The sequence below is a fragment of the Strix aluco genome, chromosome Z (assembly GCF_031877795.1).
Source record: "Strix aluco isolate bStrAlu1 chromosome Z, bStrAlu1.hap1, whole genome shotgun sequence".
In the NCBI taxonomy this organism is placed as follows: Eukaryota; Metazoa; Chordata; class Aves; order Strigiformes; family Strigidae; genus Strix; species Strix aluco.
This window is the reverse complement of record NC_133971.1, coordinates 1423965-1442527: the sequence shown is the minus strand read 5'-3', so window position 1 is coordinate 1442527 and position 18563 is coordinate 1423965. Positions and strand designations below refer to the sequence as shown.

The 18563-nt window shown below is 40.1% G+C and overlaps 1 protein-coding gene across 8 annotated transcripts in view; it reads right to left on the bottom strand.

The window, feature by feature from the left end:
- The window catches only part of MCTP1 (multiple C2 and transmembrane domain containing 1), a 278735-nt gene that overhangs the window by 52218 nt on the left and 207954 nt on the right, over nt 1-18563 (bottom strand). For all 8 annotated transcript variants that reach the window (XR_012621495.1, XM_074811508.1, XM_074811510.1 and 5 more), the window contains one exon: nt 2085-2204. Coding sequence is in view for 7 of the 8 variants with exons in the window: in XM_074811508.1 (XP_074667609.1) it covers nt 2085-2204 (120 nt within the window). In the remaining variant the exon portion in view is untranslated. The remainder of the gene's footprint in view (nt 1-2084; nt 2205-18563) is intronic.

Genomic DNA, 18563 nt, shown 5'->3' with positions numbered 1-18563 from the left:
GGTATTTCAGAGAGAAATGAAGTGCATTGCAGCTCACAAGTGCAATCTCTCCTTTCACAAGGGATTTCAGCTACTCATAAAATCTTCAGGTTGAGAAGCTTTGAGCATTTCAGGCAGCTGGAGACTAAGGGCTGTGATTTAAGTAATGCATCTTTTAAATTTTGATCTTAGGCTTTTTCCATAAATGTAACAACCTTTGGGATTAGGGAATACCTCTGTCATCCCCACCCTTAATTTCAGATGACCTTTGGAAGCATACTGGTCTTAGTGATGTAGACAGGTAATACCAGTGCCAGGATCAGTGCTGGATCAGTTCCTCTGGTGACTAATTCTTGCAGTTGCTGGACATTAGTGTCACGGGATCATTCAGGCTGGAAGGGACCTCCAGCCTCCTGGCCAAAGCAGGGTCAGCTGTGAGGTCAGACCAGGTGGCTCAGGACTTTATCCAGTTGGCTCCTGAAAACTTCCAACAGCAACTGCACAACTTTCCTGGGCTACCTCTTCCACAGCTTAACAGTCCTCGTGGCAGGAACAGTTCTCCAGTCTGAACCTCTGTTGCTTCAAATTATGCCTGTTGTCGCTTGCACCACACGTCACTCTGAAGAGTCAGTTCCATTTTCCTGATAACCTCCTTCTAGGTAGGGGAGGGCTGCCCTTCACCTCACCTGAAGCCTTCTCCAGGCTCTTTTGAGCCCACTTCCCTCAGTTTCTCCTTACAGGGCAAGTGCTCAAGCCCCCCTTACCATCTTGGTAGCCCTCCACTGGACTCACTTGAGTTAATCAATGTCTTTCTTGAACTGGGGTGCCCAACACTGGACACTATTCTAGATGTAGCCCAACAAGTGCTGAGCGGAGGGGATGATCGCTTCCCTCGGTCCAGCGGCTGCGCTCCCGTTAACGCAGCCCGGGGTGCTGGAGGCCCTCCTTCCTGCTGGGATACACTGCTGGATCATGTTTTCCAAGCCACCCAGGCCCAGTTCAGACTTCCCAACCAATCCCCAGCCTGTATCATTGCAAGGGGTTATCCCTCCCCAAGAGCAAGACTTCACATTTTTCCTTGAATTTCATGAGGTTCCTGTTGGGTCATTTCTCCAGCCTCCCTAGGTCTGACTGTTAGACCCGGGGTACCAGCCGGTCCCACATGCCTGGTGTCACCCAAAACCACAATGGGAGTGCACTCTGTCACCTTCTACAGGTCACTGATAGAGATGTTAAATAGGACAGGTCCTTGTGCAGGGTGCTCTTCCACTTCTTTGCTACCTCCATTAACCACTATCCTCTCAGACCCATTATCTAACCCGTTTTTGGTTCTTTTCTACCCATTCAGTTATCCACCCTGATCGTAATGGCCTAGACAGCACACTGCTTTTGGGATACCAATACTGATACAAATATCAAATTAATCAGGCTCAGCAATAAAATACATGCAAAATCCTTAAGCTGCCTGGATGCTAGGAAATTTGCACAGCTAGAATACAACTTCAACTTTTGATATGTGCTTCTGAAAATCTGAACCATGCTTTTATTATTAATAAATGTCAGTTATTAGCAAATGTTTCCTACTTTATATCCCAACTACATGCATTTAATTAAATGATGGCATTAAATGAGAAGAAAATAAGAAAAGGCTTATATTAAGCTCAATGAATGGTAACATATTAATGATAAACTGTGAAATCCAATAAAATGTGATACATTCTGAAACTGTTAACAAATTGGAATATTTTTAACCTTTAACTTCAATATGTGAAATAAAAACTGCAACATAAGGACTTAGCCACACAAAACCGTTTTCAAAGAATTTGCCTTCGCCTGACCAATAAGCCTCTCATCTCGGCTCCCACACAAACCAGATTCTGAGGATAGTACATGTTCTACTGTATTTTTACATGACATTTTCACCAAAACCAGACACATTTATTGGACAGCTGGAGAAAAATGAAATTGCAGGTTGGAAAACTGTCCATCGAGCATTGTGAACTGAGACATTTTCAAAAAGATGTCATATTTAAACTCAGTTACAAACTTTTATCTAGTTAAAAAAAGAAAGGGACATGTATGTGCTTGAAGTAGAGAAGACTTACTGTATCATGTTGCCTGTTATCTTTCCCTGATACGATCAAGAAGTAGTTCCATGCCAGCAGCAACAACAAAGCCAGTGGTATCATGTAGAGCTCAAAGTTCCAGACCACAAAAAGAAAAAGCTAGAAGACAGAGCAGGGAAAAAAAGTGATTCAAATCAGCATTACATTAAACTCTTGTGCACAGTTAAAACCAATAAATCAAAACAATTCTAAAGAAACCCACCTCTCCTTCATCAGGAAAGTTGTTTAACCACTTTGCTGACTAGCCACCTACCTGCATGAAACACTGGTATATTTTCCATTGGTTTGTACCTTAATTTTTGCAAAAGAAAAATTGACGTAGTGTAGTCTGAGAGGAATACGAATTGTTCTCTTGTAAAATAATGCTTATGTGGACAAAATGGTGTAAAATTAAGACCACAGTATAAGAAAGAAAAGGTTAGTTATTTCCATAGAAATTAATTTGCTGTTTAGAAGAAACAACTTGGTCAGTAATGTCACACAAACAAGCAGAAGCAGTAAACTTCGCAACTAAACTGAAAAAATCTTTTGCACAGAAAACTAGCAGAAAATCACACTAAAGGGCAAAACCATACAACTATTTTAGTGAAAGCATGATAGAACAGTACCGACCATGGAACCGTAGAAAATGGGATTAAAAGGAATGCTGAGAAGCCACCTAAGCCCACCCCTTTGAGAACTGTTTTGTTGAGGTGTTTCCTCAGAACACCTCGAGTGCTCCACGGCGGGGGGCTGGCAGAAGCGTGTCTGGTTACGTCTCCCGGCGACGTGCGCCCCGGTCCGTCTGCTGGACTGTACCCTCAGCTTGGTCAGACCCAGCAAATGGGGCAGAACTGACTTTTTTGAAGCCTGGAACTCCCGAGCATTTGTCAGAGCCTGTAGCTGTCTGGCAGAGACACGTCCAGCTAGACACCATTCCCTGCTGGTGCTGGTACGAAATTATTGGTTTGCAGGAAGGAACTAAAAATATTTGGACCTAGATGGGGTCAAACTAAAACCATTTTTACATCCAGTTTTCCCTGTGAACAAAACCTCCTTTATTTTAGCCAGCTCTAGCCATAACTTGGGTTTGTTTTCTTCTAATACAACAAAAACCAAACGTGAAAGTATTATAGGAAATCACACTATGTACCACAGCTGGATATACACCCAGAAATCTCTCTAAGCCTTTTTCATCCAAATAGTTAAGATTCTGAATACTTGTAATTTTAATACCTACTAAAATGAATGAAGGTGTTGTAGCACAGAACTAGAAAACCTAAAGCAATGCCAGTTCCCAGGTAAACTAAAAAGGAGCTTATTTTCCCAAATCAGTCACCAAGATCTATATAAAGCCAAGTAAGAGTAAAATGGGGATTTTAACAGTCTTCTGCTGGGTTTTTCTTTAGAGTTAGAACAAAATGGTCTTATCAAATACAAGCTCCCGCATAAAAGAAAGAAATCTGTATTTTAAGTGATCTCCCCTCTCAAGATCAGCTAACTTACCTCACCCTGCTACTTTCTACCACTGAATGCTATGTATATGGAAGTCCTGCGAGACTGCAAAACAAACATGATAAATACTGAAAGAACTGAAAAAGCAGTGTGTGTGACATCCATAAGAGGATATTGGCACTTCTAACAGTTAGTATTTCATTTGAAAGAAAACTGCCTTTTTTAGGTTGTTTAGTTTAAAAGGAAATCTGTTAGAAATGGTAATGAATAAGAAGCAAACAACAGCTCGTGGAATTTGAGAGTTTTTCTGTGAGCTTGCTAACTACCCTTCCAAGAGCAAGATCTATGGGGATTTGATGCGGTAAACTTGATACAGCCAACTTACAACAGAATTCACATCTCAAAAGAAAAGCAAATAATCTTTGCACCCTCTAACCCTAGAAATGCCCTGAGTCAATGGATACAGGCTGAAGGGAGCTCTGGAAGTCAGCAAACAGCACCCAAGTATCAGAAAAGTGAATACTAGAGATTACTTGCTGAGAAATGGAAATGCATACAGTCTTTCTTATGGTTGCATCTAAACTTTGATGGAAAGATGGAAAGAAAATCAAGTAATATCCAAACAACCCCTGGCTCCAGAGAAAAGAAGCCAGCAACCTAGACAGTCTCAGGAGATAGAGACCTGAGTGGAGACTGAGGAACACGGTCATCATGTACCCTGTACTCTAAAACATCAGTGAGTTCTCATCCAAACACTCCTTACTTGAAGTTTTTAAGTGGCAAATGATCCTTAGGAGTGTTAATTCCTTACAGCACTGTACTCCGTAGGCCAGTAAAATATTATAATTAAGATACCACCTCTTTATGACTTGTATGGACATACCTTTCACAAATGTGGATATTACACCCGCCGTCTCCTGTAGGTGATTTTGCTGACCTGCCACCTTAATTTCCATCTAGTCTGGCTGAATTTTAACCAGTTCCTCCTTTCAGGCACCTGTCTCAGCCAGGCACTAGGAAAACACGGACTCTGTATTTGCAACACAAAGGAGGTGTGTGCTGTGTGAGAGCAGCACAGCGACCGCACTGCAAGTGGAACGGCACCCCCAGAAGAGAAATGCACTTGTGAAACGCACATGGGAGAAAACAAGCAGGTTCCCACTGTCAGACAAAATTTTTAAGTAAACATGAGCAAACCCAAAATCTGGGGCAGAACAGCAAGAAAATCCAGGGACTCAGTTCTTAGGGATAAAGGGCTGGATAGCTGCGGGGAGAGCGAAGGAGGAACGTGGTATGTAGAAACCTTCACTTCACTTCATGCATGAAGGGGAGGAAAACCTACATATCCATCTATTAAACACGTTTAGGGGGAAAAAAAAATCCAGAAAAGCTAAGGAACAAGTATAAAAGGGCAGTTCTGGGACTTGCCCATGCCTATAAAGCATCCAGTTGAACATGGACTGTATCTGGTACGATCTCTTCCAAGGAAATAATGGCTCTAACGCTGTCTAAAAAAAGGATTCTCATCACTACTGAAACAAGCCAACTATTTTAAGGGAGGAGTGGGAGTCTCAAAGGTTACAGTTTAATATAGCTGCCATTTCCTACACAGAAGAATATAAGGGAGGACTTTTCTTCTTCTCCCCCATGAGATCAAGATTTTCAGAGTCACAGGCATGAACTGGCCATTTACAACATCACATCAGTTGATACTCTTAGTGAGAGACACATGCATTAAATGATCATTCAGGGAGACACACGGCACTATCCCTGGTGTACAACACTTCAAAAAATAATTTAAGTTAGAATATTGAATATCCTATTCTTTTGCAAACTACAGTATATTTTAAAAAGAAATCTCATCCAAAATGATTAACACTTCCTACTGTTCAGAAAAAAAGCCTGCCCTTTCAGACTAGCAGCTGTGGATCATTAGCTTTCCAGTGATGAGATGTGTTTGATGAGTATTTTTCTTTCTAATTAAGAGATGAGATTCTCTATTTGACTCTCTCTTCAGACAGAAGTGAAGAGAAAGATTTCTGCCTATGTGGAAAGGCCATATTCTACAGAACAATTATTTCAGATTTCCTTTTATCTACCTCCACCCAATTTCATTTAATTTTTAACAGAACCCTGGTTGCACCCACAGACTCCACAGCATTAACCCCTGCGTTTCCCAGCTCTTTTTATTTTTCCTCTCGCTTCCATTTGGACTGCCAGCAGTGAAGACCACGTACGAGAAGGCGCACCCCGCGCAGGAGACGCTGACCCACACCCTCCAGCGCGGCCTTTGGGACACCCAGAGCCATGAGCTGTGGCTTTCTCTGATCATTTTCAAAGGAGAACTGTACAGATTCCTTTACATATTACCCATATCCTTGTGTTATGTGCGTTACCCAGCTCCTGACTGCCCTGGAAAGGCAAAGGTTGGCGTTTTGGCACAATCAGAGCTGGTGTTGCAGCTCCAAACATGGCGCTCTAATCACAAAATCACCCGTTTACCCTTCAAGCTTAAAAGGACAATTGTATTTCCCGAGATTTTGTCCCTTGGATATATTCTCCAAAGAATAGAAAGAATGAAAGATAACCCACATACCTGTGTCGTACTGACTGTCTCCTAAGTACTGCAGTTTTTAAGGCTCCAGTGAAGTCCTGCATGGTGTTTACACTACAAAACACTTGAAAATACTTTTTGTTGTACCTTCTCCCACCACAAAATTAGTCATTTACCTCTGGCAATCATGGCTCCTCTCATCTTCTGTGACACTTCTATTAAAAAAATTAAAGAGGAAGTATTTCTTTTAGCTGCATCAGATCTCAAGCACACTAGCATTAATGTAAACACTTTAGGGAATCCGTTTCAAATCCAGTGCCCGTGTTCAGGTAAGTCTGGAAGAAATGTGTCTTTTGAACGTATTCTAAAGCATCCTCCAACAGTTATATTCCAGCACTTTTGCAATTTCAGTTCCAATTACCTGAGTGCCAGGAGAAGGTGCAGTCTGAAAGACTTGAGTCTAAAACACATTATCTGTTACTCCGTTTCTTTAAATAGGCAAAAGTCAACTTGAAAATAGCAAAAGCACAGAATGTATTAAAAAAAAAAAAAAAATCATGTCATTCCTGCCTGCGTTATTCTGACAGGCTTCCAGTGCAACCTTGGGTTAGTGCTGGTTCTCTTTTTTAAATGCGTGAGGTCGTGGTAGTCTGAGAAATGCTGAATAATTAGTATTTTTGATCCTCTAAGAACTTTCCCTGTAACTCAGAAACAAACTTACAGGATTTCCTGCATCTTCTCTCTCTTTGCTGGAATTAGAACAATCCAGTTCACTGCAATTTAGGTTTCTACTCTCATTCTGTTTATTTCACATAGAAAAAGAAAATTGAGATACTTCCATGATAAATAATAAGATATAAACAGACTGGATGAAGTATTAGTTTAAACACAGTCTTGATGAGGGTTTTGGTGTATTGAAAGGCCTATGGTAGTTCTTGTTAGAGCACGTGGGTCCCATATCTAGAAGAACTCTCAGAAAAAAAAAAAATCAATTTCTTACTAGGTAGGACATTTCTGCTTATGGATTTTCCATGTTGATAATCTGTACAACAAACCCACGGTTCTATTTCATCTCACTTCTTTCGTCTGAGCATGCTGTACCACTAGTTATTAAAGAAACAAGTCAGACAATTAGATGTGACTCACTTGATGTGCTTCAACCCACCCAGCTTGTTTTTGAAGCACATCTACATCTAGTTATTTCATCTGAACTGCCTTCACCATGGTACCGCTGTCCAATCACATCATAATGTGAGCTACCTGAGTCTTCACAAGATCGTCAGCACCAATAAAACGTTCTAGTTAGAAGCTTGAAAATTTTCATTTAATTTTTGTTTACATTTTTCCTTGCAACTTTTAACTGATGCTTTACATAATTTTCCAGGAGTGTTATGAGTTTGCTTCGAGAATGTCAACAATGCCAAGAACATGAACCTCAGAGCATGAATGTGGTGCCATTTTAAACAGCACATGAATCACGGGGATAAAATTCAATCGCTGTCACCAGTTTCATGTAGCAAAAGTTAGGTGGAAATAAAAATGACACCCCACCCCCCCAAATATTTACAGAATGTAGAATCTCTTGGGTAATTTTTTTCCCTTCAGAGTTTCTGAGCTGCATTACTACAGCTGTGTAGTTAGTATCCAGGCTAAAATTAGGCAAAATATGGTTCATTGAGGCCATCCCCATACACACGGTGGCCTCTTGCCATTCTCAGGGCACTTCATGATGGATTTGTTCTCTCAGACTGCTAAAATGCAGACAAACTAAGAGAAATTAATTGTATTTTCCTAAGAACAGTAGCACCTGGCATCAAGTAACAAACACCCAACTGGGATACATTAGATCAAAGGCATGTCTGAGAACGGGGCTATTAGGTTCATCGAACCTTCGTCCCGTTTTAATACCACATTTTCTGAACAATACCCAACTGTTCACTGAATGACCCATGTCTCTGTTTCAGCGACATTACCTAGAAGACTGTTCTACACATTAATTATTTTCCAAGTAAAAAAGTGCTTTTAATGCCTGTCTCCAGCTTGATTTTCCTTTGGTTTAATACATAACTCTTAGGCTGACTTATTCTTTTTAGCACGGTTCTGCTGAGAGGGGTAGTCACCAGCTGTAAGATTCAAGCCATTCTGCAACTCAAAGGGTCCAACTTTACCCTGGGTTTTTTAAAAAGATGCACCTTGGGCCTCTACCCCTTGCACATACCTCTGCCCATCCTGGAAATCAATCCCATCCTTCCCAATTTTAAAATTTCTTAAAAATTGGCTAACTCTTACAGAACTGCATTTGTCATTTCTATTGGAAGTGTCATACTGCGGAAAGATATTTCTAAGAAGTACATTTCACGTAATTATTTTTTTCTTTGCACACACAGATCTATGTCACAAATCTATGTTTATGTTCCTTTTACACAAAAATTTGGAATCTGGCAGATTTTTCCTGTTACAATTGCACTGCTATGAGGGTGGGACTGTTGAAAGTGTAAATGTATGTGTCACTTCAGAAGAAAAATCTAAAGTGTTGACTTTGTGAGAAGTGTAAAATCACAACATGGATCATGCTGGATAACTACAGCTATTTATGTGTAATGGATTGCCCCCTTCCTTTCTTACAGCTTGAGATACTGAGCAGGAGCTGATGGGCTTTGAACCTGCCTCCTGTTCCTCACAAATTCCTGAAGATTGTAAAATTAAATTGTCCGTCAAAAGTTATTAAGCTGGGTATAGGGAAAAAATATTGGGCATCTTCTTCAGCTTCCTGAGAACAGCTTCACTGTACGTCCACTGCAGTCCAAAAAACAGACAGACTCCCCCGACATCTGCATGGAAGTTGTTCCAAATGCTGTGTTTTCATTTACATCCCATACTGCATCAGATTAACTTTTTCTTAACTTGCTCCCTTATCCTCTGCCCATTTCTACAGACGAACGAAATCATTCAGCATTTTAAGAAAACAGTATAAAGGTTTTAACGGGGTAGAAATAGTCACCATTACCCAAATACCAGAAAATAAAAGACTTGCAGACATTTCCCAAGAAAAATAAGTCACTTACGCTAGAAAGCTGAATGTGAACTACATAAACCTCACAAATGTTTCAACTGTGCTCATCCTTAGTGGTACTACAGGAAAACTAAACAAGCCCTCCTCACTATTAATTCACAAATAACCACCACCAAAATAAATGGACCGTTAGGATATTAGGAAGTCTAGCCATTGAAAAATTTCAGTCCTTTGGTTGTAGGAAAACCTACACTTTGCCAACTGTCTGTCGGAAGTAGAAGGGACAGCAATAAAATTTAAACTGTATGAATGAAGACTAAAACCATGTGGTTAAAGGTATATGGGCAGTCTGTGATTTCCAGCGATAAAATGCAAAGAATGCTGATTTTTGGTTTGATAACCACCCACATGTCTGGAACAAACAGAAATATTGTCTTTCACGGAGGAGCAGAGACACTTCCACAAGCTGTTTGGAAGGCTCATTCATTTCACAGACTGGAACTGTACAGCCCTTATCATATTGGTTGTACTCTGGCTTAAACTTTTACTCAGGGCTAAATCCTATGATTTTGTTTCCACAACTATTCGGAGATAGTTGCATCAACACTTTGGTTTCTCTGATGTCCAGGAGCTGTCAACAGTGCACACACAGAAATCCCTGCTGAGCCTGTCCCTTCACTCAGAGCTGAAATTAAGGTTGAATCGAGCAATCTTTCTGCTGCTTCTGTTTTCAGTCTGTTCTTAAAAATATTCTGATATGCTTTAGGTTGCTTTTGGGGTTTTTTTGGAAGAAGAGATAGAGGCACCAAGGAATAGGATGACAGAAGAATCACCAAGAGGCAGGGCCACTGCTTTTCAAAATGATGAGAACAGGAATTCATTAGAACACTAACACATGCAGATATTTACATTTCCCTAGTGTTTTCTTTAAAATCTTCTTTACATATTAGGAGTGATTTTAGAAGGTGCCACTTACCATCAGCTATCACTTGATATCAACTAACTTGGTCTAATGTTGCCTTACTTTCACTTTTCAAGACCATCAGTCAACCTGAGTGAGCTCTCCAGGCTGATTTTCATACGTGTGACTGATGTGTTTAATTTTGCTGTTCTATGATGTCTGGAGTACAGGTTGGGTATAACTGTAAAACAACACATAAATAAAAGCCTAGGACTTGTCTTTCACTGACCAGATTTCCTTAAGTACATATGGCCTAACCTGCAAGTTGTTCACATGATGTAAGAAAATGTTTTTCTACCTTTAAATATACTTATTTGTAAATAAATTTTAATGAGTAATAATACATTTCAGCTACCCTACCACTTTGTAGCTTCATCTTCCAGTCTGCCTTGTAATTTTCTAATCTTCTCTTTCACTGATCTCGACCCAAACTTCAGTTCTGAAAACTTACAGAGTTATGTGTAGCATCTCTAGCAATGTGTGTCTGTTTCCATCTGCAACTCTAATATTAATCCAGAGCTGATATGACCTACTTCTTGTTTCTTTACAGTTCTTTATTCTTTCCCTACGGGCATCATGTAGTATTCCCCCCTTCCACCCCAAATGATCTGTTTAAAGTTATTTAGATGCCAGAGATATCTACATGTAGCATGCTAGGTATCTATTTTTCTTCAGCATTTACCAAGCCTCTAAACTTTCTTGTGCAGAGTAAGACTGTAGGTTGTAGAAATGAGAAGTCAGCAGAGAATACTAGTTTAGGCAGGAGAGCAAGGCAGCTCCAGGTGTTTGAACAACCCGAATTCTGTAGTTATACGACCGTCCCTGCGCGGAGGCCACTGAGACAGCCATGTATTTTTAGTTCCCTGGTAGGATAGCTATAATTATATTCTGCAATGCTTTCCTTAAACAAAATGCAAAATAAAACTCTCCATGTTCACTTCTAGCTGGCAGTTTTCTCTAGTCAACTAGAGTAGATCCCCAGAAAGCTAAAGCATGTTCACATCCTTCTAGGTAAAAGTTAAAAAATTGCACTATAAATAAATCAACGACTTCTGCTATTAGCATAAACTGCATGAACTCAAAATATTTCAATGAGATAAATACGACAGTAGTTAGAATACAGTTCATGAAATGTAAGGTATCATGTACATTTTCAGTTTGACTCTTTTTATTGTAAAATGCAGCACAAAGGAGTGGAAAGATGTCTATTAACAATCCCTTTACAATTCGGTAGAATCAGTTCGGAATGAATAAATAAAAATAATTTAAAACAAACTAAGATAGTTACTACCACTCAGTCTTTGGCTGAGTTTACTTCTTCGTGCTTTGCTAAACTTCTCTGGTCTGCAAAGCTCCATTCAGGTGCATTTTAGGAGTGGCATGAGAATCACACAGTGCTTCCTGCAAGAACATCACCCTGAACCATCGGGAGTTGTACAAGAACTGGAGTCAGATACCTGGTTAAGAAGTATGCTAGTCACACCTAACGGTGGTTGATGCACTTTCAGTCTTGCAAAAACTGCCCCGTTTAACGAGGGCAAGCACAAAACTGGCATCTTGGAGAAATCAGAGGTACTGCATGAAGAAAAAGAATGTCAAAGGTAGACTTGCAAAACAAAACTGAATTCTTTTTGATAAGAAACTACAGAAAAAAACCCTTACATTCCACCTAGACGTTAAGTAACCGGTCATGTAAGGCGCTGGAAAACCAGAAGTGAGGTGAAGGCTGAAAGAGAGGTAAAGGTGGGCAGCATTCAGAATTTCATGGCAGTAACGGGAAGCTCTGTGGACACCAGTAAGCTAGACAGGGCACAACCCACCCAAAACAAAGAAAAAGCATACCACGCAAATAAACAGCCTACAAAATTTTTTGAGATTTTAAATCTGATTTTTAAGGTTCATTGTTGCCAGATATATTGAGAAATAATTTTTTTAATCTATAATCTCTAATGTAATTTGTCAAGACAAACAAATTCAACAAAACAAGATTTTCTTTCTTATGATCCTAAGTGGAAAACTGTTTCCTGCTGCTTTTGTTGAGGTAATGCTTCTGCAGGGAAAAGTATATTTTCATGCTATTAAAAACAAACATGCCCTTCCAATTGTTTCTCTGTAATAAATTTAATTATATTTGTATTTCCACAAACTACATTAAATCATATTTAGCACAGAGAGGTGTGCCCTGGCAACTTCCCTATTGTTTTTATAGTTACTTTTTTCCAGCCAACAAATGCTGCAACCCAGTCTGTCTCCCTTTCTACAGTCATCTCTCTCCTTGCTGTAGTAGCTTGCAGTTAGTGCGGTTGTGCACTCTAAATATATGATGTTTCATAGAATCTACCTCACCTTTCAGTAGTTCATTGTTTCAGCAACATTACACTTCATTTATTTAGACGTCTGCCAGTCCAACATGTTTAGCCGCACTTTAACATAGAAATGTTCCACAGCTCTAAAAAACCATTTATTGAGCCAGCGGCATCATCAATAACGTTTACTAACCAGCGAAGAACAGTACATTTTATAGATGCTCATTTCAAAGCACATCCTTAAAAGGTGAATAGGGGAATGCAGAGTATTTTATTGCTATCTACAGAACAGTGTATCATCATTCTTAATAGCCATTGCTACATTCTCGACTTTTTTTTGCAAAATAAGGTAGCAACGAGAGCAGTGGTGTCAAAGCAAGGACAGATTTTTTTTTTTTTTTTTGGTGTGTGTGTGTGTTTAAATGTGCTACACATACCAGGGAGAGAAGTATTCTCCTTGAAAGGACCCAACTGGAATTAGACATTTCACAAATTTAAGTGAGCAGAACTCCAGACTTGGAATTATAAACACATGGTTTCTGTACCTTAGCAGCCTATTCAAGTCTCAGAATCTTTCAGTCAAACAAAAACAGATGAATATGGTATTACAGAAGCTCTCCATTAAGTTGCCTACAACCTCCCATTCTGAAGGACCTTCTGCGATTTTACAGAAGTTCTAATGCATTTATTAATTATAAAGGCTCTTCCAAACACAACAAGGAGTTGACCTTAGAGCGAAAGGAGCACGCTTTCTTTCCCAAACACAAAATCACTAATGCTTAGTTGATTTACACACTTGTGAAAAACCTCACGTCCCTACTCACTTCTGTGTTGTTAGCAAGCCAAAATAATAATGACCTTGAAAACCCAAGATGGAGACTAGATCTTGTGATTTTCATGGTTGAAGCAGCTGAAGTATGTATGGTATAATTACTGACCTTATATTTTTAATATGCAGGAGACCAGACTTGAGGTTTGAGCAGACCTTCCTCCCAGCATCACTCCTCCTTCCCTAACGCCCCAGTGCTTGACCTAAGCTTTTGCTGACATCGGGATGAGGAAGGCAGGGGTAGTTTCAGTTGGGATTTTAAAAATCCTGTAAGGTCCTGTGGAATTGACCCATCACACAGAAGGTTTGTGGGCAGCCCTGGGCTCGTCAGAGCTGCAGCTCAGCGTTTACCACTCGAGGCAGTGCTCTGCATAACTCCAGCGCTTGGCCGCTGTCTTCACAGCAGCACCTGAAGGCCAGCTACATGTTTTGCTGATGCTCATCAAAGCTATTTGCACAACTCACAAATTCAAGTACCTGTTCTCTAGGGAAGTGTATTCATAGAATCATCTCTGTTGGAAAAGCCTTTGAAGCTCCTCCAGTCCAACCATGAACCTCCCCCTGACCGTTCCCAACTCCACCAGATCCCTCAGCGCTGGGTCAACCCGACTCTTCAACCCCTCCAGGGATGGGGACTCCCCCCCTGCCCTGGGCAGCCCATTCCAACGCCCAACAGCCCCTTCTGCAAAGAAATCCTTCCTAAGAGCCAGTCTGACCCTGCCCTGGCGCAGCTTGAGGCCATTCCCTCTTGGCCTATCACTTGTATTCCAGCAGGTATGTTCCACTGCTCACCCTCACCAGACCTCTGACCAGCCGTGACTGACATATTTTCCTTTCTTCTACCTATTCTGTCTTTAACTCCTGGAGGAAGGGAACTGGCGCGCCCCTCGCTGATGGGTCTCACCTCACCAATTGCACTCTCCTCTCTTTCTCCTCCTGTTCTTGCCTCTCTTCCCAGATTGTAACAACGCTCAGCAGAACCCTACCTTGTCCCCTTTCCCATCCCTCCTTGTCTTTCTGTTCCCTCCCTCCTTTACGCCACAAAAAGCCCTAATTTCAAATCAGGATCCCTATTCCTTGCCTGGAGAGGAGAAAGAAAACAGGGGATTTTCTAGTTCTCGATTCCTGCATGTGGCCTTCCCCAGCCCTTGCTCTGGGGGACAATTTGCAGCTCTCGATGCTTCAGGATGGAGTGTGGTGGCTGGTAGCAGGGGGAAGGCGTGTACACGAGAGGATGGACATGTTCAACATGCCTCTCACAACACACAGTTTTCAAGACCTGGCCAACACGTGTCAGTCTGCAGGTGGAAAACAATGGGCAAAACACTGACATCAGAAACGGACCCCTTTTGAGGAAGTCCTGGTAAGTTTAAAAATATAGGAATACAGCCTCAAAATGGTTGCAAATATTTTAACATGAGCGTAAAACTTTTGTACGTCAGAAACAAATAAGCTACATTAAGACGCTGGCTCAATGAAAACTTTCAACCCCAGAATTCCAAGACTGACAAAGTCAAAGGCAACTGAGGAGATTACAGACAGATCTTAACCGCAGGCAGCACTGCTGAAATAACCTATAATAAATATCAGACAGAAAGAAGGAATTTGCGTGTATAACCAGAACAGGATCTGAGTTATTGGAAGAAGTCTCTACGGAGATCTGAGATAATCACAAAACCTGTCTTCCTCATTAAGGGTTTCACAGCTGCACAGTTCGTCCAAAATAGAACAAACTATCAAGAGTCCCTTCGCAGAGTCTCTCTTCACATCTTAAAAGCATGAAACTTCTTGGGTCTTTGAAAAACCTTACTGGAATTTAACTAGTAAAGACATACTGGTGTCTGATTCCACAGTTCCTTTTTTTTTTTGAAATAGTGGTGAGGTGGAAATCACCACAGCTGGAAGACACCTGTCACGGCACCAAAAACAACTCACACCAACTAGAAACAGAAATGAATGACCTCCAAATAAAGAGATAAATATACACTATGTGCGTACATAATTTTATATGTATGCACACAGAGATACAACGATATATTTACATAGCACCGTAATCCTTCCTCCACACATTTTTAAATTCCATTTTTACACCTTTTACATAGGTCCTTTGGGCCACACACATCACTTAGTAATATCATTGTTGGGATGAGGTTTTACTGCTCAGCACCTCGTTTGATAATTTACATCTTTGCACAGTTAAGAAATGAGATGAAGTAGAAAAGCTGTCTACTACTTTGTACTTGTTCCACCTGGGTGAAAATGTGATACGTAACGTTTACTGAAAAGAAAACAACTCAAATTTTACAGACAGGGCTGGAAAATTTTCTTTTGGTCTTATTCCTTTTGCTTTATTAGAGTATCTTTGCTTTTCCTACAGGGCTTCAGAGTGCATAAGACAGCAGTAAAAAGTCATGTGATTTTTGTTTTGATGCTGCATCTACAGTTAACTAGTCAGTAGTTAATTATGGAACCCTGTAGAAAACATCAAGAAGACTTTACAGACATGGGTAAAGACAGATAAAATTCTGAATTCAGTGACAAACAATCGGTATTTTACCATGTTCTCTGAATATTACAGGCTTTGTATCGTGCTACAGGCAACAAACCTCAGTGAAAATCTGGCTGGATGCCCTTCCATCCTGCATCGCATGTGTAAAATTGTCTGTAAACTACATGAGTTTCTTAAAACTCTATTCAATTACTGTCCAGAACACTTTTAACATAATTCTTTAAATATTTATATATATATCATCCAATACATTATATATCCAGGCCCACTGCAATGAAGTTTTCTATATTGAGGGAATGTGAATAATTTAACACTAAAGAGTTGTCAGTAAGGTACAGAAACAATGTAGAAAGCATTTTCTTTAATAAAACACAAATCTTGTGAAAGCGTCACAGAATTCTTCCCATCCTTCCAAGCTGGCTTGTATAGCTTTTCTACCTGAAATCTTCCACCAGTGCTTCTCCATGCACGTTAACGAGCAGCACAGCTTCGAGGAGACAAATTGCCATGATGCGTGCTGACCGCTACATAGGTGGAAAAAAATTAAATAACGTGGTGAAGTCCCACGACACAATCCCACTGTGGCCTGTAACAACAGAGTGTAAAACCCTTAACCTGCAGCAGCCGCAAGAAAGCGCCATAGGAGTCACCGCCATGTTCTCCAAGGCCTCCCCCCACACCCCAAGAAATCTGCATAACTTCTTTTATTTCTGCGTTAGAGGGACAAAGACACGTCCCAGCTGTGAAGCAGGCTATGTAAGGATGAGACAGCATGCTGTGAGTTATTCACCTTGCCTTCCAATCACTCAAGACATGGCTATACCTCCGTGAGTCTGTACTGCCTAGAGCACTGCTTCTCAAGCTTTTGAAATGATAGGCCATTTTAAGTTATCACATTTTCTTCCAGACATCCTTACCATCAAACTTTTAAACACATGCTGCTTAATATGGATTTATAACTGGGAAGCACTTGCTATGGAAGGCGACTACAAATCACAGTCTGAGAACTAGTGGTGTAGCAAGTTATTATATAGCACAATAAAAGATAAAGAAAGCAACAGATGAAACACAATTTGAAACAAAGGAGGGCATAATAATGAAGTAAAAATGAGAAGTAACACCAATAAGTGTAAAAACATGCTGAAGCAACAGACGTTTTGGAAAGTTGTATGTACTCCTTATGTTTTAAAACTAATCAACCCATGCAGTTACAAAAATAAAGGCAGTGTCAAAACCCCACCAGATAATTATATCACTTCTTTCATTCCTGTCACTTTATTACATACTATTCAGTACTACTACACAGTATTCATTATTTGTGAAATAACATTAAAATTGATGAGGTATAACATCTTACGCTGAATGAACCTCAATTATGAGATACTTTAATTTTCCTTAATATAACTTCAGAGCAGGTAGTGTCAGAAGGTAGAGAAAACCAGATTTTTTTATATATATCTCTATATATTTTGCAACCACATCTACACATAGGTTTAGCTATATCTCTCCATAAGAATAACAATTTCGTTTCCAAGAATAAAGACAATTGGTTGAATTACTTCTACAGTGTATTTTTATACTTGAATATATTACTATTATTTTACAGAACTTCTTGAGCTGTGATGGCAATCTTCAAATACTTTAGTAGGTGGGTGTTTTTTGTTGTTTTTCTTCTGAACACTACCACCATGAAATTGTCATTCCCACCTCAAGCAGAAAAAAAAAAGGCAGAACAAGTTTTCTAATGGTACACTAGAGTGAAAGATAGTATGGAATAATGATGGCTTTTTAAGCCCCAAAATGCAACGTGCATGAGAACTAATTGAGAAGAAGAAGAAAAGGGTTATTAAAACTCAACTTTGGCATACAGGCAGACCAGGAATTCAAAGATTCTCATAAAAAGTAGTATTTACTGCCTGTACGAATTCCCTCTCTTGAAATCTCTGTAAAACCTCTCTCCATATTTCTGGAATCTCTGTTTCAAAGTTCTTCTGAAGAGCGACTTTTGCACTACCTAAATTTAAACACAGAAACCAGCACAACTGAACGTTGGTTTCACAGAGATCGAGGAACAGGTACGTGTCCCACCTCCAGTCTGGGACAAGGATGCAATCCCTTCCTCTTGCAATTCCTTTCAGCAAGAGGCACAGAAAAATGTGCACAGAAAATCACACACAGAGGAGGAGGGGAGGGACCGTGGGTGCGCTGTGCTGCACCCCTGACAGTCAAGTCACTTTTTACTGCAGCGCCTGTACACAAATGTTGGTGTCCAAGTGCTCACATTGCAGCTACTGCCTTTAAAGAGCAGAAAAAAAATAAGTTAGTAGTCCTTCAGCTTCTCCCAGCTCTTCCAAAACCTCTAGCACCAGGGAGAATTCATTTCAGTCACGAAGATTGTGACATATCTGGAGAAAGCTCTATTTGCAATTGCTGGAATATCATTTGCTCTGACTGTGCCTGCTTCAAACATCAGAAAACAAAAGCTTATTTCCTATGCTCTTGCTTCTCGCTACCATATGAAGGCATGAAACCACCAAATGCTGTAGAATTATTTTCAGTGTCAATTTCTTGTTTATCACATTTTCCACCCTATCTATTTTTTAGTATCTGATAAGTCTCCCCGGGATCTAGCTACATCTCTGATAAAGAGCTGTTTGATGACTGCATTCTTGACACAAGCTTTCTCACATACATTTTATCTATATGTAAATACACAAAAAGGGCATAAAACAAATTTACAAGTATAGGTGTTCCCGATATCATATTCAAGCACGTACACAAAGTAAATGCATGTATGCGCTCATATACATACAGTAATACAATGGGATTTCCATAGGGAAATGTGAAAGTTA